At 38.7% G+C, this 24,908-nt stretch overlaps 1 protein-coding gene across 5 annotated transcripts in view; it reads right to left on the bottom strand.

Annotated features, from left to right (window-relative positions):
- DGKH (diacylglycerol kinase eta) overlaps positions 1 to 24,908 on the bottom strand; it is a 175,548-nt gene that overhangs the window by 75,104 nt on the left and 75,536 nt on the right. For all 5 annotated transcript variants that reach the window (XM_046664536.1, XM_046664534.1, XM_046664535.1 and 2 more), the window contains one exon: positions 24,353 to 24,433. In XM_046664536.1, coding sequence (XP_046520492.1) covers positions 24,353 to 24,433 — 81 coding nt within the window. The remainder of the gene's footprint in view (positions 1 to 24,352; positions 24,434 to 24,908) is intronic.

Below are 24,908 nucleotides of genomic sequence, written 5' to 3'. Positions count from 1 at the left end.
TACATATTGCATTATAGAGATTTTTCAAGTCATGAAAAAGCAATAATCATTTAAAAAAAAAAAAAAAGACACCCTTCCCAAAAGGAGTAAACTAGCAAGGCTCTATCACTACTTTTCACCTTGGAAAATAAGTCCATTGTTCAAAACTATAGAGATCAGCTCAATCTTAGTTACTCACCAGTCACTGCCTCCTCTCATCTGTCATTAGTTTAGGCTACACGCTCCTTCCTTAACCCAAGAGGCCTTTAATACATCTGACAGGCACTCGCGCTTAAATACAGCTGGCCAGAAGTCACGTGGAGGAGGAGCACCAACCACTCAGCTTTGGGGATTTGTTAATTGCCTATGAAATTGAACAGAACCTCACTTTTGCATTTTCTTCTGTTTTCCACTACTCTCTTTGGATAAAGCTTATTAGCAGTTGGTCACTTTTCTTCCTGAATAAATAGTTAATGCAAAGAGCAATGCCTCCCTCGTTACTTAGGAGCCAAATGGATGCTTTATTGCTTCAAAATGTTTTCCTAGGACAGCTCATCAAATGCAGCAGAGAGACACCATTAAATCATAATACACTCCTGGCTCCAACGGCTGGCACAGCACTTCAGAAATCTCAGTTTCACTGCACTGAATAAATCTGATATTTATTGAAATAAATATAGTCTCTAGTACTTCTCTTATCTATTTTTTTGCTATACTATGTGACGTAACTCTAAGGATTCCCTCTCTTTATGATCTTATAGTGAGATGAGCATTATTCAGATAAGCAAATCAGGCTTGCTATTTTATTAATTTTGTTTTTTGTTTTATTCTAAGTAAAGCAGGATGTCTGATGGTTTTAACTATCTTTAATGCCACTATATTTTTAAAAAGTCATCGTGAATTCAACAAAAATAGGAGAAAGAAAGATAAAGAAACAGCTTCTCATTTTTCTTGTAGTTTTTGGAACTACATAAATGCCTCAGTTCTAAAGGATTTCAACAATATAAATAATGTATGCACCTTATATGCTGATGAAGTAAAATGCACACATTTGCAATTTTAATGAACATTTGTTTAAAATGGATAATCATAAGCAAGTAAAGATCATATCACATTCTTAAAATAAAAGTTAAGTTTTTAAGAACCAAAGAGAAATAATAAATAATTTTGATTTACCGGCCCTGTGATGAAGGGTAATTAAGAAATCTACTGATGATAAAGTTACATTATAAGAAGTTAGTATGAAAAAGAAAATCCTTCATAAATCATGCCATGCAGAGATGTCTAGCTTTACGGCTACAGTACCAAAAATACCTCAGTGAGCAGCCCAGAGTTGTGTGGGCCTAACTGAAGAGAAGGTTGGCTAGCCCAGCAAATCTGTCATGTCTCCCAAATTACTCTCCTCTAGGGTAATCCCTCATCAGGGCTTCAGTTCTCTGAATCCCCTCTCCAACTTTTATTTAAATTCTTCCTCAGGACGAAACTTTGTAGGAAAGCAAATGACAGGTGTTAACTGACAGGCTCTGGTTGTACCCTAACTGAACCCCACCACACTACAGTGATTTCTTACCCAAATCTTTATCAGAAGAATATTTGGGGAGCAGCAAATTTCAACAACTATTTGGTTCTTACTCTGAAAGTATATCTGACTCAGCCTTTTTATTATGACAAGTGAGTAGGATGGGGAGACGGAAGAGAGAGGAGACGGGTGGGGAATGCTATTCCCGGGAAGACTGTATGAGCCTGTTAGGGGCCAAGGCCAAGACGGTTCTGGAACTAGAGGGCTTTTTACATTTCTTGAAGGATCTGCAGCTTATCTATCCTAAAGTGTGCCCTAGTCCCCAGCCCCTGTCCTCATCTCAACCCCACTCTTATCTTCTCTTCCCACTTGCCCAACATTCCCAAATAATTTTTCTCACCTCAACTTACTTCCATAATTAGTTTTTTCAAACTATAACCACCACTCCCACCTCAGATCTCGGAACACACCTGCCTGTTCATCCACCCCAGCATTTACTGAGCGTGGACCGCATGCCAGAGCCCAGGGATACAAGCCATACGGGCTTTGCCTTATTGGTCTAGAAGGGAGACAAAGGAAACCAAGGTTTGCTTGTCTGAAAAAGTGCTGCACAAGTCAGAGTACAAAGGAGAGACACCCAAATCAGTTAGATCCTAAATGCAACCTCAAATAACATAAAAACTCTCCACTAATACAGACACTGCTCCACTTTGAGAGTTACTGGCCTAGAAGGGTTAATCCAGCAACACTACCAGGTGTGTATAAGAATCAAGACCTTCTCAGTCTGGTAAAGCACGTAAATACATAAGACAGATACAAGACAAACTGGTGTCAAATACATAAAATTCTATAGAAGAATAATATTATAGTTAAGACTTTAAATACATAAACATGCACAGGAGAAAAAGATACACAGCCAATACCACGCTGGTTATCGTTGAGTGGAGAGATTATAGATAATTTTAATTGTAATTTTTTTTTTTGGTTTGTCTGTAGTTTCTAAAGTAAACATATAGTACTTCTGTTAGTAAAAATATTACCATTTTTTACTAACAGAAGGATGAGAATTTAGAATTTAAAACTTTGCATTGTTCCAAAGCAGGAGTTCGCAAACTTTGCTGCACATTAGAATCACCTGGGAGATTTTTCAAAATCCCAGGGTCCAGACCACACACGCCACACCAGTCAACTCAGAACACATGAGGGTGGGACCCGCCCACCAGTTTAACTCCCAGGTGATTCCAAAGTGCAGCCAAGTTTGAGAACCGGTGTTCTAAAAATATTTCATTGTTCCGCACAACAGTGTTAGAACTTAAAAAATGAGAGAAGTTTCTGCAGGGAAGTGAATCACAGGCAATTGCTAATCTGTGAATTCCTGACTGGAAACCACTAATGTAACAGCAGAGTGATTCAGTGCCTAAACTCTGGAGTCGGACTGACTTAGATGGAAAACTAAGAGCATCCTTTCTTACATGTGTGGCTGTGAATATTTCCTTGGTTCTCTCAGCCTCAGTCTCGCAGCTGCTAAGTGAGGGCAGAGCAGGAACTCACAGCTCTGCGGAGTGTCTGTGGATTAGAGAGACAATCCCAGTAAAGCACTGAGTCCAGTGTCTGTTACGAAGCCAGAGCTCAGTCAATATTAGCATCCCAATTCTTCTTAGTGTTGACAGAAATTATGCATGTATTTACAGCTTTCTTCTACAATGTATACATTTCTTGTGTAAGTGTGGTCCAAAGACAAAAGTAACATGAGCTTCAGTCAGAAATGGAGGCATTTTGCTAACAAAATAGTCACTGACTAGCAAACCACTCAAATAGGAATACTGATAATGACCTACTCCTTAGAAGATATTAGGAAAATATCAACAAATTAGCGAAAGATTGTCTTCCCTTAACTGCACTGCATCTAACCCGAACCAAAGCAGGAATATAAGATGGCAAGAGGCTTACCCAAGTCAAGAGCATCAGATCCCCTTACAACATGGAAAGAGTTCAGCATGCCATCTCTAGTAGCGATTGTGCCTAAACTACTCAAGATAGAGAGTTCCTCATTTTAACTCAGTTTTTGTTTTTTTTTGAGGAAGATTAGCCCTGAGCTAACATCTGCTGCCAATCCTCCTCTTTTTGCTGAGGAAGACTGGCCCTGAGCTAACATCTGTGCCCATCTTCCTCTACTTTCTATGTGGGACGCCTACCACATGATAGCTTACCAAGCAGTGCCATGTCCGCACCTGGGATCCGAACCGGTGAACCCCAGGCCGCCAAAGCGTAGCATGTGCACTTAACCACTACGCCACTGGGCTGGATCTTAACTCAGATTTTTCATTCTGCAATGAAGGAAACTCTGCAACCTTCTCTAGTAATTTTAAATTTCCCACAACATTTTCTGTTAGGAGATTGTTATTTCTAATCTAAAATTCTTTACAACAACCTGATCACATCTGCCCTATTACAGTACTTATTGTTGTATCTTTTAGTGATTAATCCTCAACTGCCCTGACTATAACAATTTTTATTGTCTATATTTATTTTATATATTTTACATATATTTTAGGGGATATAATTTGACTTTTGTTAAAGCTGAATCAGGTATAATTATATGTCTCTTAAACACTAGGTTTGCTATACCTGAATTTGCCAACTGCTCAGTCTTAACATACCTCTTCCATCTTTCCTCATAAAATCTATATCCAACTCTTAAATTATGTATGCTGCTTTTTCTTCATTCTTCTTTTATGGAACGAAACAATTCACTTTGACAACTTAAATGTGCCAAACTGCAATGTAGTCATACATCTTAAGTGACTATTTTGAGACAGAGATACTCCCATATCTCAAAGAGCGAACTGGGACGTCGACATTCCAGAGCACAGGTCCTCAACTATGTGTGTGCACCTGAATCAAGCCAAGACTTTTCTCAAAATATACCTGACCAAGCTCCAAACTAGAATTGGCGAATCAAAATCTTGTTTTGAGGGGAGGGCTGGATAATTTGAGATATAATCTGTAGTTTGACAAAGCTAGACAGGGGGTTCTGACACACACCCCTGTTTATCAACCATGAAGGGTAGTGAACGCATCCAACTTTGCCATTCGTCAAGGCAGAGTCTGGTCTAAATAATGCAAAGAAAGTATTCTTAATGTTTATGGCTCCCTATCTTCCTTTTCAGCACCCCTCTGCTCCCGAACTTCTAGTGTTGTCATCTGCCCCAAAGAGTATTCCTTTCTGTGGGACTAATCTGAAAAAGCCTAGAACCTACAGCACCCCATGTGATAGGACAGAGGTCACAGGATGATGACCTCTGATGGTTGTGTTTGGCCATTCCATTTGGACCCTGAAGTCCTGTGTTGGAAAACAACAGCAAGTTAAAATCCATCATATCAGACAGGCACTTTGCTCACTCACAGTACAAGCAGCTTAAACCTATCTTCTTCAGCTGGCCACCTCATACGCTTATATTACCCAGCGGCCCCTGGAGGCATCTGAGTTTACAAGTCCTCTGTAGGCTCTGACTCCTTTGCCTTCTGGGGTCAATACTTCCCTATTTTATTATCTAGTTGACTCAAGCCCATCTGTTTTCCAAGATGACAATTACTGACCTAAAAAGTAACTTTCCTGAGGTGTTAATAGATGATAAACACAATAAAAGATGCATATTTTCTCTCAAGGGTGCTTGAATTTTAACGAAAGACTAAGAAAAGGACAATGTCACAACAAATGTATTTTTGGCACCATGACCAGAGAAAGTGCCACAGGTATTTTCAACAGATAGTTAAATTTAAACCAATAAAATAATAAAATTTTAGATTAGGAAGAGACCTTATCATAGTGATGCAATACCATAAACATTCATTTTATAGCTCTGAACACTGTGGGATCTGCTTAAGTGCTCAAGAAGGAAGAGAGTAGTTCCATGAAATTCCAGAACACAAATTTCACAACATCTCAAATGATGTGAAATAACTTATAAAGATGTAATGGACTAATGATAAGACTGAGGTGAAAAGGCGACTGACACACATGCAAGAACCTCATTATTAGTCTACAGCTGGCACTCATAAAAGAAATTCTGCTAGATAGGCAGTACACTATGTAAATAGGATCCTAAATCACACTGTTTGGAAGCTGAACTAAGGTCTTCCCTATGACTTTTCAGAATGATCTAAAAATCTTTCAGATGTCTGTTTAGAATTATGTTTACATGCATACACAAACACACATACACACTCTTTACTGAGAGTCTAAGAGGATCTTTGAAAGTCATTCCACGTTTTTGGTTTTGGCTGACTGATCATCCTTCTAACTGATGAGTCATTTTAGCTGAATAACAACTTACTGGTCTTAGTGGGCATTCCTGTCATGTACACCAGAAAGTATCAAACATCCATATAGTGTCTCAAAATAAAGAGGGATGCATTAGTCATGGACACGAGGAAGTCTGCCCCAATGCTGCTTATTTTCCTATCTAAGGAGAAGTTATCTATTGTCTGGACATAATAGCTATTTCAAAAATCAAACTGCAAATCAAGAAATTACCTAAACATTGACATAAATAATTGAGAATTCTGTAGCATAGAATTATGCTTTTTTTAATGAATATTTATACAAAATATTACTCACTTGTGCCAAGATTCTACAAAAAAGTGTAAGCAATGAAAAAATAAATTCTAATGAAATTTTTTGTAAATATATAAAACAATTACTATGAGAAATCTACTAATTATAGAAAGAGAAAAGGCCTCTGGATGAGAGCAGAACATTTTTTGCCAAGAGTATGTCTGTCTGTCTCTTTATCTACAGGAATACTTGACTACAGACTTATGGCAAAAGGCAGTACCTCCTTGATTCTTCAATCATCTCTGTCAGTTAGGTATGGGGTTAATTTTATTATAACTTATTGAAAAGAAAAAATAAATATAGAAGCTAAATGAGTTGTCTACAATTAGTTAACAGACTTCTTATATAAGAAGTCAACAAAAAAGTAACAGCACTGTTACAGCAAGTAAAAAAAAAAAGAAAAGATTATTCCTTCACTATAAAATACTGAATTGAGTAACTATGGTCAACTCAGTAAATCTTTTTCTTTCACAGTTTCGGAATACCCAGGCTGTGTTTGAGAAGAAAGATGGAAAAGAGGCAGAGTTAAAATGTGGCAACCATATTTTTAGGTGTGTCTACTAAAGAATGAGGGGTCAAGTACAATGATGGGAAAGATCTGCTTTAAAATACTTCAGATAAAATAGGAAAAAGAAGAGATGAAGCAAGTGTGGTAACATCTAGATAATACAGGAAGTGGGCAACGGGGATGTGGGGGTTGATCACACTTATCCTGAGCTTGTGTGTATTTGACATTTTTCACAATTAAAAAAAGATATACCCAAGCATTTGGGAATCCCAAGCAAAGCTCTTCAAGGAACTAAGGTGAGGCACCTGGGCATCTTGTCTGCTTTTATGCATACGGACCCTATGCAACCCTTAGCCTTGAACTCAGCTTGCAGACCACACCCACTAGGATCCAAGTCTCTGACCGTCTACCTCCTTCTCCCATATCAAACTCAAATTAGATGAGTAATGTGGTTCCCTTGCTCAAGTGACCTAAAATGTCCACAGAAGTTAATGAAATAAAACTTCTGATCATTGGTTGAGATGGGGTGAGACGGACTGAACAGAAGAGAGCTATGCAAATCTTATGCAATCTTAATCTTGTCTTACTTCCATAATTCTTGAGCTCCAATGACTGCTTAACATTAGGGCGGTAGGCCACAAAATGTACTTCCTAATTAAGGAATCAGGGCTTCATAACAATGTCATTTTCCATGTGAATTTGATTTCTCTCTATAACCTAACATTGGATTTTTTTTATTGACTTAGAGTGTCAAATATAAATAGAATATAAATTCCGATACCTGTTTCCATGAAAAAAGGAACCACAGATTTCAATGCTCTCAGTACCAATATTCTTACTACATACACACTATTTCCACAGGATCTCACATTCTGAAAAGCAAATTTTTCCTTTATTTAAATCTAAAAATCCAAAAATACTCAAATCAAAATTCTATTGAAAAGCATTTAATGAAATATTAACACAATAGAGGCATGTAAGGTGGCAGAATCCAAACACTTATCAAATGAGCGACTGAACTCAACATTATATAATTTATATATCTTAGAACCTATACAAAAACTGTACAAGAAAGTAGCCTGTTTAACATCTTTCTCGGACTACCTTGTCTTTAAGGCTTTGTTTGTGAGTAACGGTCTTAATTGTCACTTCCCAGAAGCCTCTGGTTCACCAGGGAGCCAAAGGTAGAAGGATACAGTGAAACCACAGAGGGTAAAGCCAGCCCCTCTGAGGCCTCAGGGAGCCTACCAAGAAAGGCTTTAAGTGTTACTTTGTGGTATCCCATTACATCATTTATAATAAACCACTGTTTCTTTAAAGACTAATAAAGTTTGGATCCAAGTCAGTAGTAAAAGTCTCTTCCAATTCAAACAACCTATAGTTATTAATGTTGAGTCAATCCCTATTGTATTGGTTTCCTGTTGATGCTGTAACAAATTATTCTCTTACAATTGTGGTGGTCAGAAGTTTAAAATCAAGTTGTTCAGAGGGCTGCATTCCTTCTGGAGGCTGTAAGGGAGAATCTATTTCTTGGCCTTTTCAGCTTATAGACGCTGCCTGCATCCCTTGGCGCATGGCCCCTTCCTTGCACATTCCAACCTTCTGCTTCCATAGCCACGTCTTCTCTGACTCTGATTCCTCTTGTCTTCTGCTTCACTCTGATTACGTGATTATAATCACATAAGGATCCACATGTAAACATCTTTGGGGTTCATTATTCAGCCTACTACACCTACAAAATAACTACAACACAATTATAATTTTTGATATTGTAATAACGAACTGGTATATCAATGACACCTGTAATCCACTTTCTTATTATATTCATAATTTCAATTAATATCCATGGATGCAAACTTTTCGTCAAAGTAATTTATAATTAAATTCATTAAAAGTAGGACACTGAAGAGGTTCTAATGTTGATAAGTACACAGAATGATTACTCCCGCAGCATCTTACATTTTCAAAGTGCTTTGCTGTCAATAAGGTCACATAATTTTCTTATTTAGTCTTCCGTATAACTGGCCTGCACGATAGGTAAAAAGAAATTCATCTTGCTTAAAATGGCAAACTCAGTAAGCAGGAGAGCCAGAGTGCACAGTCAGGCCTTCTGACTTCAAATCACAGCTTCTGTTGCCTATTAAACCAGACAAGTGAGGTCTTTCCTCAGTTGCCTTTATGTGGACCACAGAATCCTAGTGAAAGCACACGTATTGTGCTGAATTTGATATTTGTGGCTCTAAGACATCAACTGTTACCAAAACAATTATGTCAATAGAAAATAAAAGGGCTAAGATAAAGTTTCAGATTAGCAATAACAAGATAAGTTTTCCTGTAAAAACTTTCAAAATAATTAAGCTATAACTTCATTTAGCTATACAATAATAGCAATTTTGTTTTCAGTGCCATCGAGTCGACTCCAACCCCTGGCGACCCTGTGTACAGCAGAGTGGAACCCTGCCCGGTCTTTCTGTACCATCCTCTCACCTTCCCACACTCTACCAGACAATGCCCTACTGCTGTTCACAGGGTTTTCATGGCCAATTTTTTCAGAAGTGGGTGGCCAGGTGGCCAAGTCCTTCTTCTTAGTCTGTCTTAGTCTGGAAGCTCCACTGAAACCTGTCCACCATGGGTGACCCTGCTGGTATTTGAAATACCAGTGGCATAGCTTTCAGCATCACAGCAACACACAGAAGCCACAGTATGACAACCTACAGATGAGTGGTGTGGTTCCCCAGTAGAGAAACGAACCCAGGCCACAGCAATGAGAGCACCGAATCTTAGCCACTGGACCACCAAATAACAGCTATAACTGTATCTTATTACTACAAATATATGTGGTTCACCAAAACTGGTTTTAAAAAAATCTAAAAACTGATCAGACCAAAACCAATTAATATTTAGACTTCCAAACAAACACACTTCACAACTACAAAAGGTAAATAAAAGAATTCAAAACTACAAAGCAAGCCACACAATTCAGCAGCGTAATTCTATGCAGTTTGCGAGCTCCCCTTGAGTCCAACACCCAAGTGTTTGAAAAACAGAGTTTACTAACTTTCCCCCCTGATAACCTTATCTAAGAAGGTCTCCACTTTCATTCTCCACCATAACATGCTTCCTTTGAAGCACTTTCCTCCACTTATGTTTTAACAATTGATTATTTTCTGACTATGCCCACTTCATGTCTGTTTCACAACTGTATTCTAAAAGCCAAACACACTCCCAGCACAGAGTATACTCATGTCTTAAGTGATGGGTAAAGATGACGGGTTGGATAAGCTATAATATTTTGAGGAAATGCTGAAGCCTACCTATTGTGATAGTTTAAAACCTGCACTCTCTATTTGAACCATCCATCAAATCATTCATTCATTCACTATAAAATGTAGAGTGCCTATTTTATGTCAAGCGATGTTGCAGCCCTGGGGACAGAGAGATGAAATACCTAGCCCTTTCACTCAAGGAGCTCATGGTACAATGGGGAACGTAGATAAGTACAGTCATGCATTGCTTAATGATGGGGATACATTCTGAGAAATGCATTATTATGCAATTTTGTCACTGTGCAAACATCATACAGTGTACTTACACAAACCTAGATGGTATAGCCTACTGCACACCTGGGCTATATGGTAGTAATCTCATGGGACCACAGTCATATATGCAGTCTGTCCTTGACTTAAACGTCATTATGTGGTACATGACTGCAAACCTGATTTCAGAATAATAGGTCCCTTTCATCATCTTACAAACCACTTAGCTCAGCTTAAAAAATCCTTTAAGATCTAAATTTTTATTTATTTATTTATTTATTTATTTATTTATTTATTTTGCTGAGGAAGATTCACCCTGAGCTAACATCCATCACCAAACTTCCTGGCTGATGGCTGATGGGTGGTGTAGGTCCATGCCACGGATCTGAACCCGAGAACCTCGGCTGCTGAACCAGAGCATGCCAAACTTAACTACTACACCACTGGACCAGCCCTAAATCCTTATCTATGATCTCAGCACCCAGGGTGCAACAAGAATACAGTGAAATGGCAGCTAACCAAGACCGAAAGATCAGAGAAAGCTTTGTGAGAGAAGATGATACCCAAACAAGGAAAGATGAAGGGCAAATAAGACTTCCAGTGTATTTCTATGTGGAGGGAGCTGGAGGGTGGGGAAAGGAAGGAAGGGATATTGCAAACCTACGGTCAAACAAACACAGAGATGGAGAAAGGTCAAGGTAAGGACTGGGTATTGTAAGGCTAGCATGATAACCCCTACACTACAAAACACAACCTAGAGACTAGATGTTCTAAGTAGTGTGATATGACAATCACAGGTTGAAGGAAAAAAGAGAAGAAAGAGAGGTAATTATGAAAACCCTTTTGGCCATGCTAAGGAGTACGGATTTGATCCTAAAAGTGACAGAGCACTACTACAGGGCTTTAAGCAGGGAAGAGACACGAATAATTTGTTTTAGAAAGATAATTCTGGTGGCAACGTCGAGGGTCAGCTCGGTGGTCGGGAGACATGGTAGGAGACTCAAACTGCGGGAAGAGAATGACAGGACATGAGCTCAGGGTGGCAGTGGGGCTGCTGTGTACAGGAGCATCCCATGAAGATCTGAGCAGACAAGAGGGATAAAAAGGATTTAATAGCTTTTTCAGAGGCAGAATTAATGGGACTTGGTGACTAACTGGCTGTGAGGAGTGACAATGAAGGAGCAGTTTAGATGACTCCAGCTTTCATGTTTGGAATGAAAATAAGCTTCTGAGCTTATTTTGGAATAGTTACCATTTACGGAGTAACTATAACAGGCTAGGACCTGTGTGTGCTAAATTATGTTTTATACATAAATTATATTATATATAAATTATATATTGTGTGTATATATATATATACACATAATAGAGAGAAAGAGAGAAGAAACAGCAGAAAAGGCTGCACATGCTGCTCACTTTTTCTCCCCTTAAAAATAATCAGGGCAACTGCACAGTTATATCTCAATCCTGTACATTTGTGTGCATTCTTTAAAGAGGAGCAAGAGAGGTGACACAAAGGTGCTGGTAAAATAATTAATAATGATTCATTTACTAATGTAGGTCTCTGCAAACCAGGCACCTTCAGAGAACAAAATATTGAAAAGATATATAATCATATACATATAGCATTGTATTTGAAGTATTCCTCTGTACATGGGAAACTGGGAGGGTTTTTTTAGCATTAATTGTAATAACAAGGATCACAGTGATTTCAGGAATTATTTATGCAGGCTGTCACACACACTTCCACTGTAAATTAGCGGTGAATATTAGTTAATGGACACATTAAAAGTTGTACCATTCATTTAATATTTTCAGACTGTACCAGAGATGGGAACAATGCATTAGCCTCATTCCCTTGGCACAAGCTCTTTTGGGTTGTGACCATAAATTGCTTTGTACAGGGTAGGTATGTAATGGGAAATTTCAAAACAAAATAATTATCCTGTTTGTACCAGTCACCACAAAACTAAAATATTTCTAAAACCTAAATTTTCCATTACACCATAATCACATTTAAGGAACAGAGAAGATATCTGAATATGCTGGAAACTTGAAAAGAGCCACGAAAATGATACCAAAAAAGTACTTTAAGCCATTTTAGTAGTTTTTAAAGCATCTCTCTCAGTTGTCTGCAAGACATCACCAGGATATCTTACCATCATTTCAAATTCACAATGTCCAATTCACAATGTCTTCACTCCCACAAACCTTTTATTCTCATTTTCTACCCTTAATTAAAGGCATCATTTATATATCAATCCTCCCAAATTCAACAACTCAATGTTGGTTTCCTCCTTTCCCTTCTCCCTTCCCTTTAGTCACAGCTCTCTGTTCTTTCCCACAAGATCTCTCACCGACCCCTCCTTCCCTCCCATTGCAGACAGTCTGATGTGTACCCTCATCATGGTTTCCTTGGACACTGTAGCAGTGTCCAAGTCGGGCTTCCTGGAAATCCATCACTCTTGTCAAATGCATCTGATAGGAAGCTGCCAGAAGGGGCTCCTATGTAGCACTTTAAAAGTTTCTGAATAGGTAATACACATTTGTGAGAAAAAATTCAAAATATATTTAGAACGAAAAGTATATTTCCCTCCTAAGCCTACCCGCAGCTACTGAGTTCCCTTCCTGAAGGCAAATAAATATTTGTCAACTTCTGCGTATCTCTCCAGAGATATTCTCTGCACATACAACAAATATATGGTCTTTTGAGTTTTAAATGCTTGCGTGCCCACACATACACACACACACACACACAGAGTGACATTTTACATACATGCATACCCTTCCAGATCTGGCTTTTCCCACTGAATAAAATTTGGAGTTCAGTGCGTACTGTTACATGTAGAGCTGATTCATTTTTTTCATGGTTGCATAACATTCTACTGTGCGATATATTTCATAACTCATTTCTACCAGTCTCTAACTGCACATTTGGATCGTTTCCAATCTTTTGAACTTACAATGTGTAATAAATATCCTTGTACATATGTCTTTTCACTTGTGAACAGTACATTTCACTACCCCCGCTAATTCTGGATGACGTGGGCAGTGAAGGCATTGATGAATCTAAAGACTTGAAAAATCTTTCTTTACAATCTATCCTGTCAAGTGTGTATCTTGATCATATTGTGTTAAACCTCAGGTTAAAATCTTTTAGAAGTTTTTCAACAGTCATTGGGAGGATAGTCATGTCAGTCCTTCCCGGTGCGCATGCTTCAACTTATGCTGAAAAGAGATACAATCTAAAACATCATCACACGAACAACACTTCACCTGTACACACACAGAAAAAACCCTGGATTCTTACAAAAGGTCCCCAAGAGAAAAGTTTTAGCTGCTTTGTCCTGACAGCTTTTCTCACATTATAAGCCTAACATAAAAGGCAGCTCTAATAATATTGTTGAGCAACTGTGAAAAATTAATTAATGATTGTTAGACTCCTTTATTGATGGAACTCTGAAAAAGAAAATGGCTAAGGTTTGTGCAGAAACCAGAGAGGGCAAATACTCAACCCTTATTAACACGACACATATAGAACATACAGACATATAGACATATAGACCAGACAGACAGACAACACATAGAATACTACAATTCTTCTCACTTGAAATATCAGTGGCAGGCCTACGTGATACCAGTTACTACCCCAGTAGAGACCTACCATGAGATGCTCATACGAAACAGTGTTGTGCTGCTAGATTATTACAAAGCATTAGTAAAGTGGGTCAAAGCATCCCATTTGCAGAGACGAGAAATCCTATCAGCTGATCCGGACAGATGGTGTCACTAGGCCACACCCAGTGTCTGGATCACTCAACCTTGCTGGAAGGGGCCTAATTAAGTTCTGATGTCAAGGGCCAGGTTACATATAGCCATGCCTTCTACTCTAAGAGGTCAACTCTATTTAATAGTTTCTCGATACTAATGTTTTTCTCCAAGACTTAAAGACCAATTTCTGCCTTGAGTGTCATACCAGTGGGGGCAGCTTACCATAAGCTTCTGAAAGCATCCTAAGACAGCTATCCAACCCTTCATAAACCCTGATCAGCTGACACAAACCGAGTGCCAGGACTGTCCAAAAGCCTTCAGATTGGCTACCAGCAAGTCTCTTTCTGTGACAACCAACAAAACAAGAAAACCTCCAACTGGATGGCACTCAACCTACCTGTTGTCAACAGGAAAATCGTGCTTCGGGCTTCATTTGTCTATTGTTGACTAGATATCGCAATTTGTCTCCCGTAAGTACAAACCTACCTTTGCCTTCATGCATTGAGATTTGGTCTTGGCCAAGTTTAAACTGGGTCCAGAGACCACAGACATGTTGAAGGCAGATGAAAATCTCTTTTAAACCACTGTCAGAAATTAAATTCTTACCTGAGACTTGTCACAATGCAGAGGGCATTCCAAATTGCTAATCCTCTCTCTTCCAATAAAGATAATTAGCTTAATGACCACCACAAGAACTGACATTGTGCGACAACAAGTACTCTAATCATCGCTGGCTGGTACACTGTTCTACATAAACTTTCTTCTCACTTGTAAGGTAATGAATATTCACCAGGAATGGCAACATTAAAGTAAATCCTATTTAAAATGACAGTTACTGTTATTGTACTCATAATTATAGGGATTTGAAAATTCCAATATGCTATTCATTCTCATGGAAAGAGCACAAGCCTTAAATATTAACTATGCTACTTGTTAGCTATATAAATTTACAAAATTAAGTTCTCTGAAACTCATCTCTTCATTTGAAGGGAAGGAATAACTACTTCATGGGTTTAATGAGATAATAATGTGAGATGTAAGATAAAAAGTACCTGCTATTTGCTCATTACTCTTTCTTGTGGGTTATAAAATAAACTGAAGAGGTTGTAAAAATAAATACTACAAACACCTTAAAACTTTACATCTTGTAGAAGAATAGGCTTTCCTTAGTACTGTTTTCATATTTTAACATTTAAGACAAACAAAATTATTTTAATATTTTTTTAGAAACAACAGATAGGTTGGGGTTGGCCCAGTGACGTAGTGCTTAAGTTTGCCCACTCCACTTTGGCAGCCCAGGATTCACAAGTCTGGATCCAGGGCACGGACCTACACACCATACATGAGGCCATGCTGTGGTGGCATCCCACATACCAAATAGAGGAAGACTGGTCTGGGCCTTAAGCTGTAAGACGGTGTGTAATCCCTTCTCTTTCCTATAACCTGTAATGGGCCCCTGTGATGGCACAGTCTCCAGTCCCAGCAGGGAGGCAGTTCCTTGTTTTCTGTATCTCAAGAATACTATTCCAAGGCCACATATTGTAAAAACAGAGATCTATTCCTGGAAGCTTTAATACATTTTTAAAATGTGGTACTCAATTCTTCTTATTCATGACTGTATATCCAGAATCTAGCACAACGTCTGATACATATAGCAAGCTCTCAATAAATATTTGTTAAATGAATAAATGAATGACTGTCTCAGGGAAGGTTCTGGAAGTAGGGCATGAGGTGGAGACTGGGCTGCTGTGCAACAGCCTAGGCGGGTAGAAAAAGTACTGGAAGCAGCAGGTTGCAGGTCACTGACCAGAAGTGCCATGTTCTCGCCGAGTCGTGGATCTTCAGCAACGCCAGGACAGGGCAAGGGGAAAGTGCTAATGCCAAGCAGAGCAACTTAACATGGTACCCTGCTTGGATCTCCAGGGACACGGTTCTGAGATGATGAGCTGTCACTCCCAATCTACCGATAGTGAATATTCACACCATGACAGATCCTTTGATGAAACTATCTATGCGCTGTTCCTCCCATGGTCTGATTATGCAAGCAAGCCCCAGGTTCCCAGAGCTCCAGAGTTGCCAGAATACTCAAGGACATGCTCACTGGTTCTTGACTTACTTTAGAAAGTCCCTTTGAAAGACTTATGGGAAGGTCACTAGTGAAGGTGAGACTTGAGGAAATCTATTGGAAAGGTTCATGGAAGAGTGCAAGCGAAGGTGGAGGCAAAGGCACAGCTCTTCACCTACAGCTTATTTCCACTCCAAGATTTCAGTCTAGCTGCACAAGGACCAATGGCTTCTTATCTCCCAGGACTTTGCTCTGAGGAAGCCCAAAATAACTTTAAGAAGTATTTCTCTTGGTTATATTCTTGGAAAAGATGCTATATCCGTACATGAAAAGAAAAAAAAATGATATACCCACAAAAACAATGAAAAGCTATTTCATTTCTAAAAGCCTGATGTCTAAGTTATAGAAAAAAAGAATACAAATTTCAAACTTAACTTATAAGTTATCAGTTTTCATATAAAAACATCTAATCTACATACAAATCAATTTTAAAAGGCAAAACAACCACTCAAACTTCATTAATGTGGTATCATTTTAGAGTGCTATAAAATATTTTAACCAACATATAAATAAAAAATATGAGATTTGTCAGTATCAAGTATCTAATAATTACGTGGGACCACTGCAATGATTAACCCTAGGCAAGAATCATATTTGTAAGGCTTATTGTTGGTATAAAAACTATCTGAGGGGGCCAGCCCGGTGGCGCAGCAGTTAAGTGCACATGTTCCGCTTCCCAGCAGCCCGGGGTTGCCGGTTCAGATCCCAGGTGCGGACATGGCACCGCTTGGCAAAAGCCATGCTGTGGTAGGCATCCCACATGTAAAGTAGAGGAAGATGGCCACGGATGTTAGCTCAGGGCCAGTCTTCCTCAGCAAAAAGAGGAGGATTGGCAGTAGTTAGTTCAGGGCTAATCTTCCTCAAAAAAAAAAAAACTGAGTCATGATATAAAGATTTCAACAAGGATATAAATATTCACGGGTATATTATAATCCAACATCATGGGGGGAAAATTAGGAAACTGTGTTCTCTAAGCTAAAACTTCAAATGACACTTTTCTCCCAAAGAAAAACTAGAGTTTACAAATAGCATTCATTCCTTCATTCAACAAGACACATTCCTTCATTCATTCAACAAATATTTATTGTCTTTCCTCTCTGTCCTAGGCCCCGTGTTAGCCTTGGGGATTCAGCAGTGAAGAAGACATAGTCTTCGTGCTTGCAAGGAAGTTTCAGCCTCTACCATCTCCCCACCACCCCCTCCCACATACACACACCATGCAGAGATCTCTCCAACAGCATTCTTGAAGGATGGTTACTTAGCTCTTGCTGTGTGGAATACCGAGACAGTGTGTGTAAAGCATCCAGCATAGTGACCAGCAATCTCTAAGTCCACTCCACCTTGCCTACTTCCAAGAAACCCAAAGAAGTGAGGGCCCAAAATTCTCTACTAGTTGTGCACAGCTATTAGCCATCCAACCTTGAGAAATTCACATCAGCACTCTGAACCTGACTCTGCTCTGAGATGTCTCTCCTTGAAGCCTCCTTTCAGTTCACAGGGATTGAGATGACTAGAGATTTCTAATAATGGGCGGAGCCATTACCTCACAAGGGGCCTGTTCTATCAGATGACTCAAGTCAGAAAGTTCTCTTTCATGCAGAGTTGAAATTTTACCCCAGGAATTCAACCACAGATCGTTGTCCTGCACATTGCAGGAACACAAAACCTGTCCACTGTCTCTTAAACATGATAATTCCTCAAATATTAAAAATACATGTCATATTTCCCCAAATCTTTAAAATAAAAAGTGCCCTTTAAGGTCAATCAAGGCCGTGATTCCAAGATCTTTTTACAATATTGGTTCCCTTCCTCTGTGAGCTCTTTAGTCAACATTTCTATTTAAATTGTAGTGCCCAAAATAAAATGTAATATTCTAGATTTGTAGCACAACCAGCAAGTGCTTGCTGTACATCTGGTAATACAACATAGGGCTCTATGGTTGACCTGGAGAAGAGAAGACACAAAAATGAACAGTAAAATACAATTAAAGGGATACTATCTGAACCACACTCATTTAAAACTCCACAATAAAGAGGCAGGATAGCAGAGTGGTCAAGAGTACACAGTGAGGTCAGACAACCCAGATGGGTTCAGATTTTAGCTATTTACACTAGATATTAAGATCTCTGTTTCAGATTCTTCAACTATAAAATGGAGAGCATAACAGTACCTACCTCATAGGACTAATATAAAGAATTGAAGGAGCTATCAGGCATAAAACAGTTAGAAGAGGCACATAGTAGTTACCATAAATACTATCAGATAAAGTAGGCAACTCATTTATCTAAGTGATTATTTATTTACGTGATTATCTAAATACGGGTTGTGTGATATGCATTCACTAATAACATGAAAAGAAAATAACTTTTGGTTACTTCCCTTGTAACTAAACATTGAGATATTCATGGATAAAAGTAAACTGACACTTTCTTAGGGTTAAAGGACGTGATATCTCTCTTAAGAGAGAGGATGAACTGAACTATGTTATGAGAGAGGAAGCTAAGAGGTAAACAGAATAAACAGAAGGTAAACATTAAAGAAATAAGTTCTTAGGAACATTTTTCCCCTCCCATGAACACACAGCCAGCTCATTTCAATTGTACAATGAATACACAATGTTCAGCATTTTATGTGCTGTAAGAGTATATTCTCTTTATTGGTTTGTTTTTATGTCTACTTTTTAAGATCTCACCAGAAGAATCATAATCTAACGTTAATCAGCTTTCAGTCATGTCCACTGTGGCAAGTGACCCTAAACATGTGAACTAAAATGACTCTTTGTTGCAGTGCTTATTTAGTTCTAAAAATAAGTGATACCACATGGTATCTGCGTTTCGTACGACTGAATAAACCAGCACGGATGTGTAATAAACGGTGGGATTTCACACACACTTGTAGACCACTCCCTAAAAATGTTGAGGGTGAGTAAATAAACCAAATGAATTACCTCTGTATTTCTTTCTAGTTAAAAAAAAAAAGACACACTTTCTTATAAACTTCCAATAATAAGTTTTAACAATGACAGTACAATAATTTCTTTGAAACAATGACTCATTTGTTTAAGGGTTAGCCTAATATTCATTAAAATTTAAAGAAGAGAGTCATTTGAACAGCACGCTTTGAAAGCCTAACATGTACCACGTGATTGTGACGACTTTCAAATCATTAAAAGGCTCTTCTTTAGCAAATACCATTTACCTAACAAGGTACGATTGTAATTTCATTCATTACAGAATGGTTGCTTTTCCCAATAACACTTATTAATCTGAGGTAAAAGTGGAAATAAATCTTCACTACCTCTCTGAAAGACAGGCAGGATGGAATGTTTTCTCAAGATAAAGGTCATTCATATTCTCCTTCAAAGTTCCCAAACTTTTAGAACTGGCAACATACTGTCACTTGTGAAGGAAATAGAGAGATGATAACTTCAGAATAACAATAGCCACCAACATTTATTAAACTCCATCTGCTCATCACTGTGCAAGGTATTTTAGGGCATCATCACATTTAATTCAATCCTCATAACCCTATGAGGCAGGTACCATTGTTACCCTCAATACAGGTGAGGACACTGGGATTCAGAGGGATTGAATAATTTGTCCAAGGTCACGTAACCAAACACGACCAAGCCAGGACCCAAATCCAGGCTGTTTGACTTCATAGCTGAAGCTCTGCAACTGGATAAATCAAAAAAAGCTGGGGAATATATTGTGATCAGTGGGAAAGAGACACAGGGAGCAGGAGATGTGGGAAGAAAGAGAGGGGAGGCAAAAACTATCCAGAGGTAAAGAATACTGTGTGAAAAGAAAGAGCCCTGGATTAAACATCAGGAGGTCTGGGATCCCCTTCCTGGGGGGGCACAGTGTAACCAAGGAGAAATAATTCTTCTCGCCATATATAAGAAGAAGAGAATTTTTCTCTCTAATATAAGAAGAACACATTCACATAAACACAGAGGTGCGTTAAAGATAAAAATGTTAAAATGAAAACAAAACGCCATACAGATATCAATAAAATAAAGAAAATGAACAATTAAAAAGTGAACAAAAAAATTAAGAACGTATTCTCAATTTTCCAATCATTGAAAATGCCATGGTAGAACTTAAACTACGAATAAATTGTGATGAACATTAATTAAGCCTAAAGACTTATAAAATGCCAATAAGGCTGCCAGGGATTGTCCTTTTCATTCCCCGGTCACATCACTGACACATAATGTCACAGAAAACGCTTTCAACGTTAGTAGGTTTTGTTGTCGTTGTCGTTGTTGCCTATTGAAGAAGACACTTGTAAAACCAAAAACACAAACCCTGGTCAAAATTAGTCTGATGTAAGGTAATTAAAAAGTATATATGTATGTGTATGTGCACACATATATATTTTTCAATTTATCATATCTATTTATTTCAACATTGTGAGACTTGGAGCAGAAGAACCCAGTCATGCTGTCCAACCAACAGAAACTGTGAGAAAATAAATGGATGTTGTTTTAAGCCACTAAGTTTGTAATAATTTGTTATGAAGCAATAGAAAATTAACACAATACCTGAGGTGATAAAGACAATCAGAAAAACAAGACTATAACTAACTCCAGGAATGGGAACATAGGCCTGTGCAAGACAGGAAAAGACATCATCAGGTAGGGAGGTTTCACCCACATCCGCAAATCCTTTGATGCTCATAGTGTCTGTGTTCCCTTTCCTTGAAGCTCAGCCAGCCTTGGTGACTTGCTCACAACCAAGAGAATGAAGTAGAAATGATGCTAAGTAACCTCCCAGGTTAAGTCAGTTTCTGCCCTGCTCTCTAGAACACACACTCTAGAACCTGTTTCTCTAGAGAGTTTGGCATTGGGTTTCTGGGCAAAGCACAGCTTTTCCATTTTCTGTGTACTAATTATAGATTTTCCATTTACTGTTGCCCCTTGTCAATATATCATCCTTAGACACTTCAAGGAGAGGAGGAGTGCCTGTAGTGAAGCAGAATTTGATCATTCCTGAATTCTCCAGCTGTAACACCACCAAACTACTCCATTAACCTCTGACATGAACTAGCCAGAATAACAGCATCGGTAGCAGTCACTCAATCCAGGAAGGTGGGATATTTAAATATTTAAACATAGGGAGGATTGTCAATTACTGATTGAAAACATATCTCTTATTTTAGTCTCCACATTCTTTAGTCCAAAAAACTTCAAAAATAATGTTGAGTTGAGTGAAGAAATTTCTTGAAAATATTCCAACAAAAAGTTTTCTCATGTCTAAAATAAACTTTCATCTTACTAACTAAATCAACAAATACTTATGCATAAGGTACTATGAGGTTAAAAAGATATGATAGAGTCTCTGCTCTCAAGGAGGTTATAATAAACATAAGTACCTAACTAAATGGGCAGAATATCGTACTTTCCATAAGAAAGGTACAAGAGAGATTGCACGCAGTTGGAGGTCCAAGAAAGAGCTGTACAAAGGATTTGAATAACCTCTCCCACACCCAAGCTTGTCAGTTCCCTTTACCTTTATCTACTCCAACGCCCTAGACCTTGTCTTCACCTCAAATTGTTCCATCCTTCAAATCTGGAATTTTGGAACCCTCTTTCAGACTACACTCTAGATCCCTGTTGGGGTAAACCTTTATTCCCCCCACTTCCATCAGTCTCCCTAGAGGGGAGAGGACTATCGTTCACTCCCTACCCCACCTTTACTTGGGAGGAAAGAATAATAAGCAACAGTTTGGCCTTAAGCCTCCAACAATTTATCAGAAGCTCTGTTTTTAGTGGTTACTGCATCCTGTTCAGCCATTAATAAAGCTGTCCCTTACTGCTTGTGTTTCATTCTCAAAAACTGAGAACTCAGAGAAGAAAGATGGATAAGTTATTGATCCTAAAACACCCAGCAATCCTTTTATATTTCTGTCTAATATGCCCTATAAACCATCAACCCTGGATCAATTCAGCTGTGGTTATTTACCCCCATAGTAAACAAAATGCTATAGGCATAGGAATTAAGAACATTATTCAACTTGATCTCTAATAGTTGGTAGACACTATTTACTACCTAGTAATTTTCTGCAGGTACCTGTTCAGTTTCAATTCTCATTTTCTATAGAAGCCACTCCAAACTCACCTAAACTCTTACTCATAGCAGATAACCCTGTCTTCAATTTCATGGAGAAAATAGTAGCATTTGGGTTTGAAATATATGAACTTCCTGCCCACATCTACTTCCATAAGCTTTCTGTCTCCTGTCCAAGGTGAATCTCTTAACCTGTTCTCTGGTTCCTGTGCCCTTCAGGTTACTCAGCAATCATGCTCCATCAATTATTCCCTCTCTCCTGAAGCTTCAACTTTTGATTCTAACAAACCTTTCCTCTCTTCATATAGACACACTCAAAACCCATTTTAAAAACAAATCAAAAGAGCAACAACAAAAAAACCACAGCTCTCTCTTCCAGGCTGAACATTCGTCTCGCCATACTTGTTCTTCTTTTAACCATCAAGCTTTTAGGAAAGTAATCTACCCTGGCTTCTCTGCCTTTCCACCTTGCATTCGCACGGCAGCCTAATGCATGTCACCTCGCCACTGAAACTATACATAGCAATGTGACCAAAGTTAACAAATTCAACACACGCTTTTCATTTCTTCTTTGACTTGACCTCTCTACAGTATTTGATGTTTAACAACTTCCGTCTTGAAACTCTCTTCCACTGGCTTTTCATAACTTCACTGCCTCCTGATGCTCCTTCCATACTTCAGAATGCTCTCTCTCAGTCTTCACTGGTCAAACCTTAAATTTTAACATTTTCCCAGGATTCTATTCTTGGCTTTCTTCTCCTTGAACTAAACTCTCCCTGGGGAGTGGGGAGGGGGAGGAATATTTACCCCATGAACCGTCCCACATGTCCATACCTCACTAAGACTAAATCTGAATTCATTTGCTTCCTCTCCCACCCTAACCCCTACCAGTGCTTCTCTCTGTCATGGCACTGCTCTGTATTTGTTTATCTGTATGTCTTCCCTGCCCTGGCACGCCTGCAAGATGGACACGACCGTCAACGGTGGTGGCTTCCTAGAGTAGGGACTGGGAGTGTAGATGGGGGCAACAACACAGCAAGAGCTATGCATCTTAGAGGACCGAGAACATGTAGTTACAAAAAGTACCCCAGGGGGCTGGCCCTACGGCCAAGTGGTTAAGTTCGCGCGCTCCGCTGCAGGCAGCCCAGTGTTTCGTTGGTTCGAATCCTGGGCACGGACATGGCACTGCTCATCAAACCATGCTGAGGCAGCGTCCCACATGCCACAACTAGAAGGACCCACAATGAAGAATATATAACTATGTACCGGGGGGCTTTGGGGAGAAAAAGGAAAAAAATAAAATCTTTTTAAAAAAAAAAAGTACCCCAGATGAACTTCACTGAACTGTACTGTGAGTATCTTGAGGGAGGTGATATATACAATTTATTCATCTTTGAATCTTTTGTGCTTAGCACAAGTACCTGGTACATAGTGGATACTCAATTCATATTTTTTTGAATGAAAGAAGTAGAAGAAGAATGATATATCTGAGATAAGCTTTAAAGAATTGGTAGAATTTCAACAGCTTTAGCTGGAAGAGGAGTCATTCAAGTCAGAAGGAATGGGACAAGCACAGGCACAGACAGAAACTGACGAGTGAGGTATACAAGGACAAATAATTATAAGTAACACTAGAACACTGGGGCATGATTTCACAAGACTCTAAGATGGAGTCACAGATGTAAGTTGACAGGCAACAGGGAGCCAGAAAGGTCTTTTAAGCAATGGGATTTGCAATTGGAAAAAAACTAACTGGAACAGAGGACACCTCTTAAATAGTTACCAAACGGATTACCTAACTGAGAAGAAATGAAGGCCTGAACTACAGCAACAGAGTGAAAGCAGAAGCGCAGGAGAAAATAGTATTTTAAGATTGAAAGTAAAAAACAAACTTTTTGAATATTCAAGAACAATGGAATTAGTTAAAGTATTAAATTTAAAAGAGAGGAAAAACTTAAAGCATTAAAATTCAAAGTTCTAGAAAGGAAAAAACATAAATATTTTCCAAAAAATACATTTAGTACATTATTGGTTTATCGACCCAAACAATCAGGAATAGTGTTGGGTGTTGGAGAATATAATGCACTTAGCAAGTTTACTGTGTTAGCAAGAACCCCAACACACATAAGTTGGCACACAGTTGGTAACAAGATGGCCTTCTGTTCATGCTCAGGAAAGCTCCTTCAGTAACTTTTGAGCAGGGAGTTAGCAGAATGTAACCGTACCGTGAAGCTGTTGTTAGCATTTTTTGTGCTTGCTTCAGCTACACTGGCATCGGAGAGGTCAACTTCATCAAATATCAGAGACTGTTAATGAAAAAGAACACAAACAAATTAAATGAAAACCTAACTCAGTGCTCCTCAATAGCTTTTTTTTTACTATCAGGTCATGACTGTGAAGCTATGTCAGGATTTAGGAATAGAAAACGAAAAAAACTTAAGTCAGTGATATTCTCTGAGTAAAACCATAGAGTACAACTAACACATAAATCCCAAGCTGAAAAGGGCTTTAAAGAAGCCCCCGGCACACTGCTTCAATGCAAAATGCTCTGGGCTCTCTAGAAGCATAAACTATGGGGAACCTCGTAAGTGTGTGACATACACACATATACACGCACATCCCCCACAATATCTCTAACCCTGTAACATCTTTGCCAGGAAGGCAAAGGCAACATCATTGTTTCCACATTTGCTAAGTGAGAAATGAGAAAAACTAGTCCTGGCTCAGATCATGGCGAGTTTCTGAACTTTCTGAACCTTATTTTCCTCATCTATGAATATG

This window comes from Equus quagga, chromosome 6, assembly GCF_021613505.1.
Source record: "Equus quagga isolate Etosha38 chromosome 6, UCLA_HA_Equagga_1.0, whole genome shotgun sequence".
Classification (NCBI taxonomy): domain Eukaryota; kingdom Metazoa; phylum Chordata; class Mammalia; order Perissodactyla; family Equidae; genus Equus; species Equus quagga.
The sequence above is the reverse complement of the archived record's forward strand: the minus strand, read 5'-3'. Positions and strand labels throughout refer to the sequence as shown.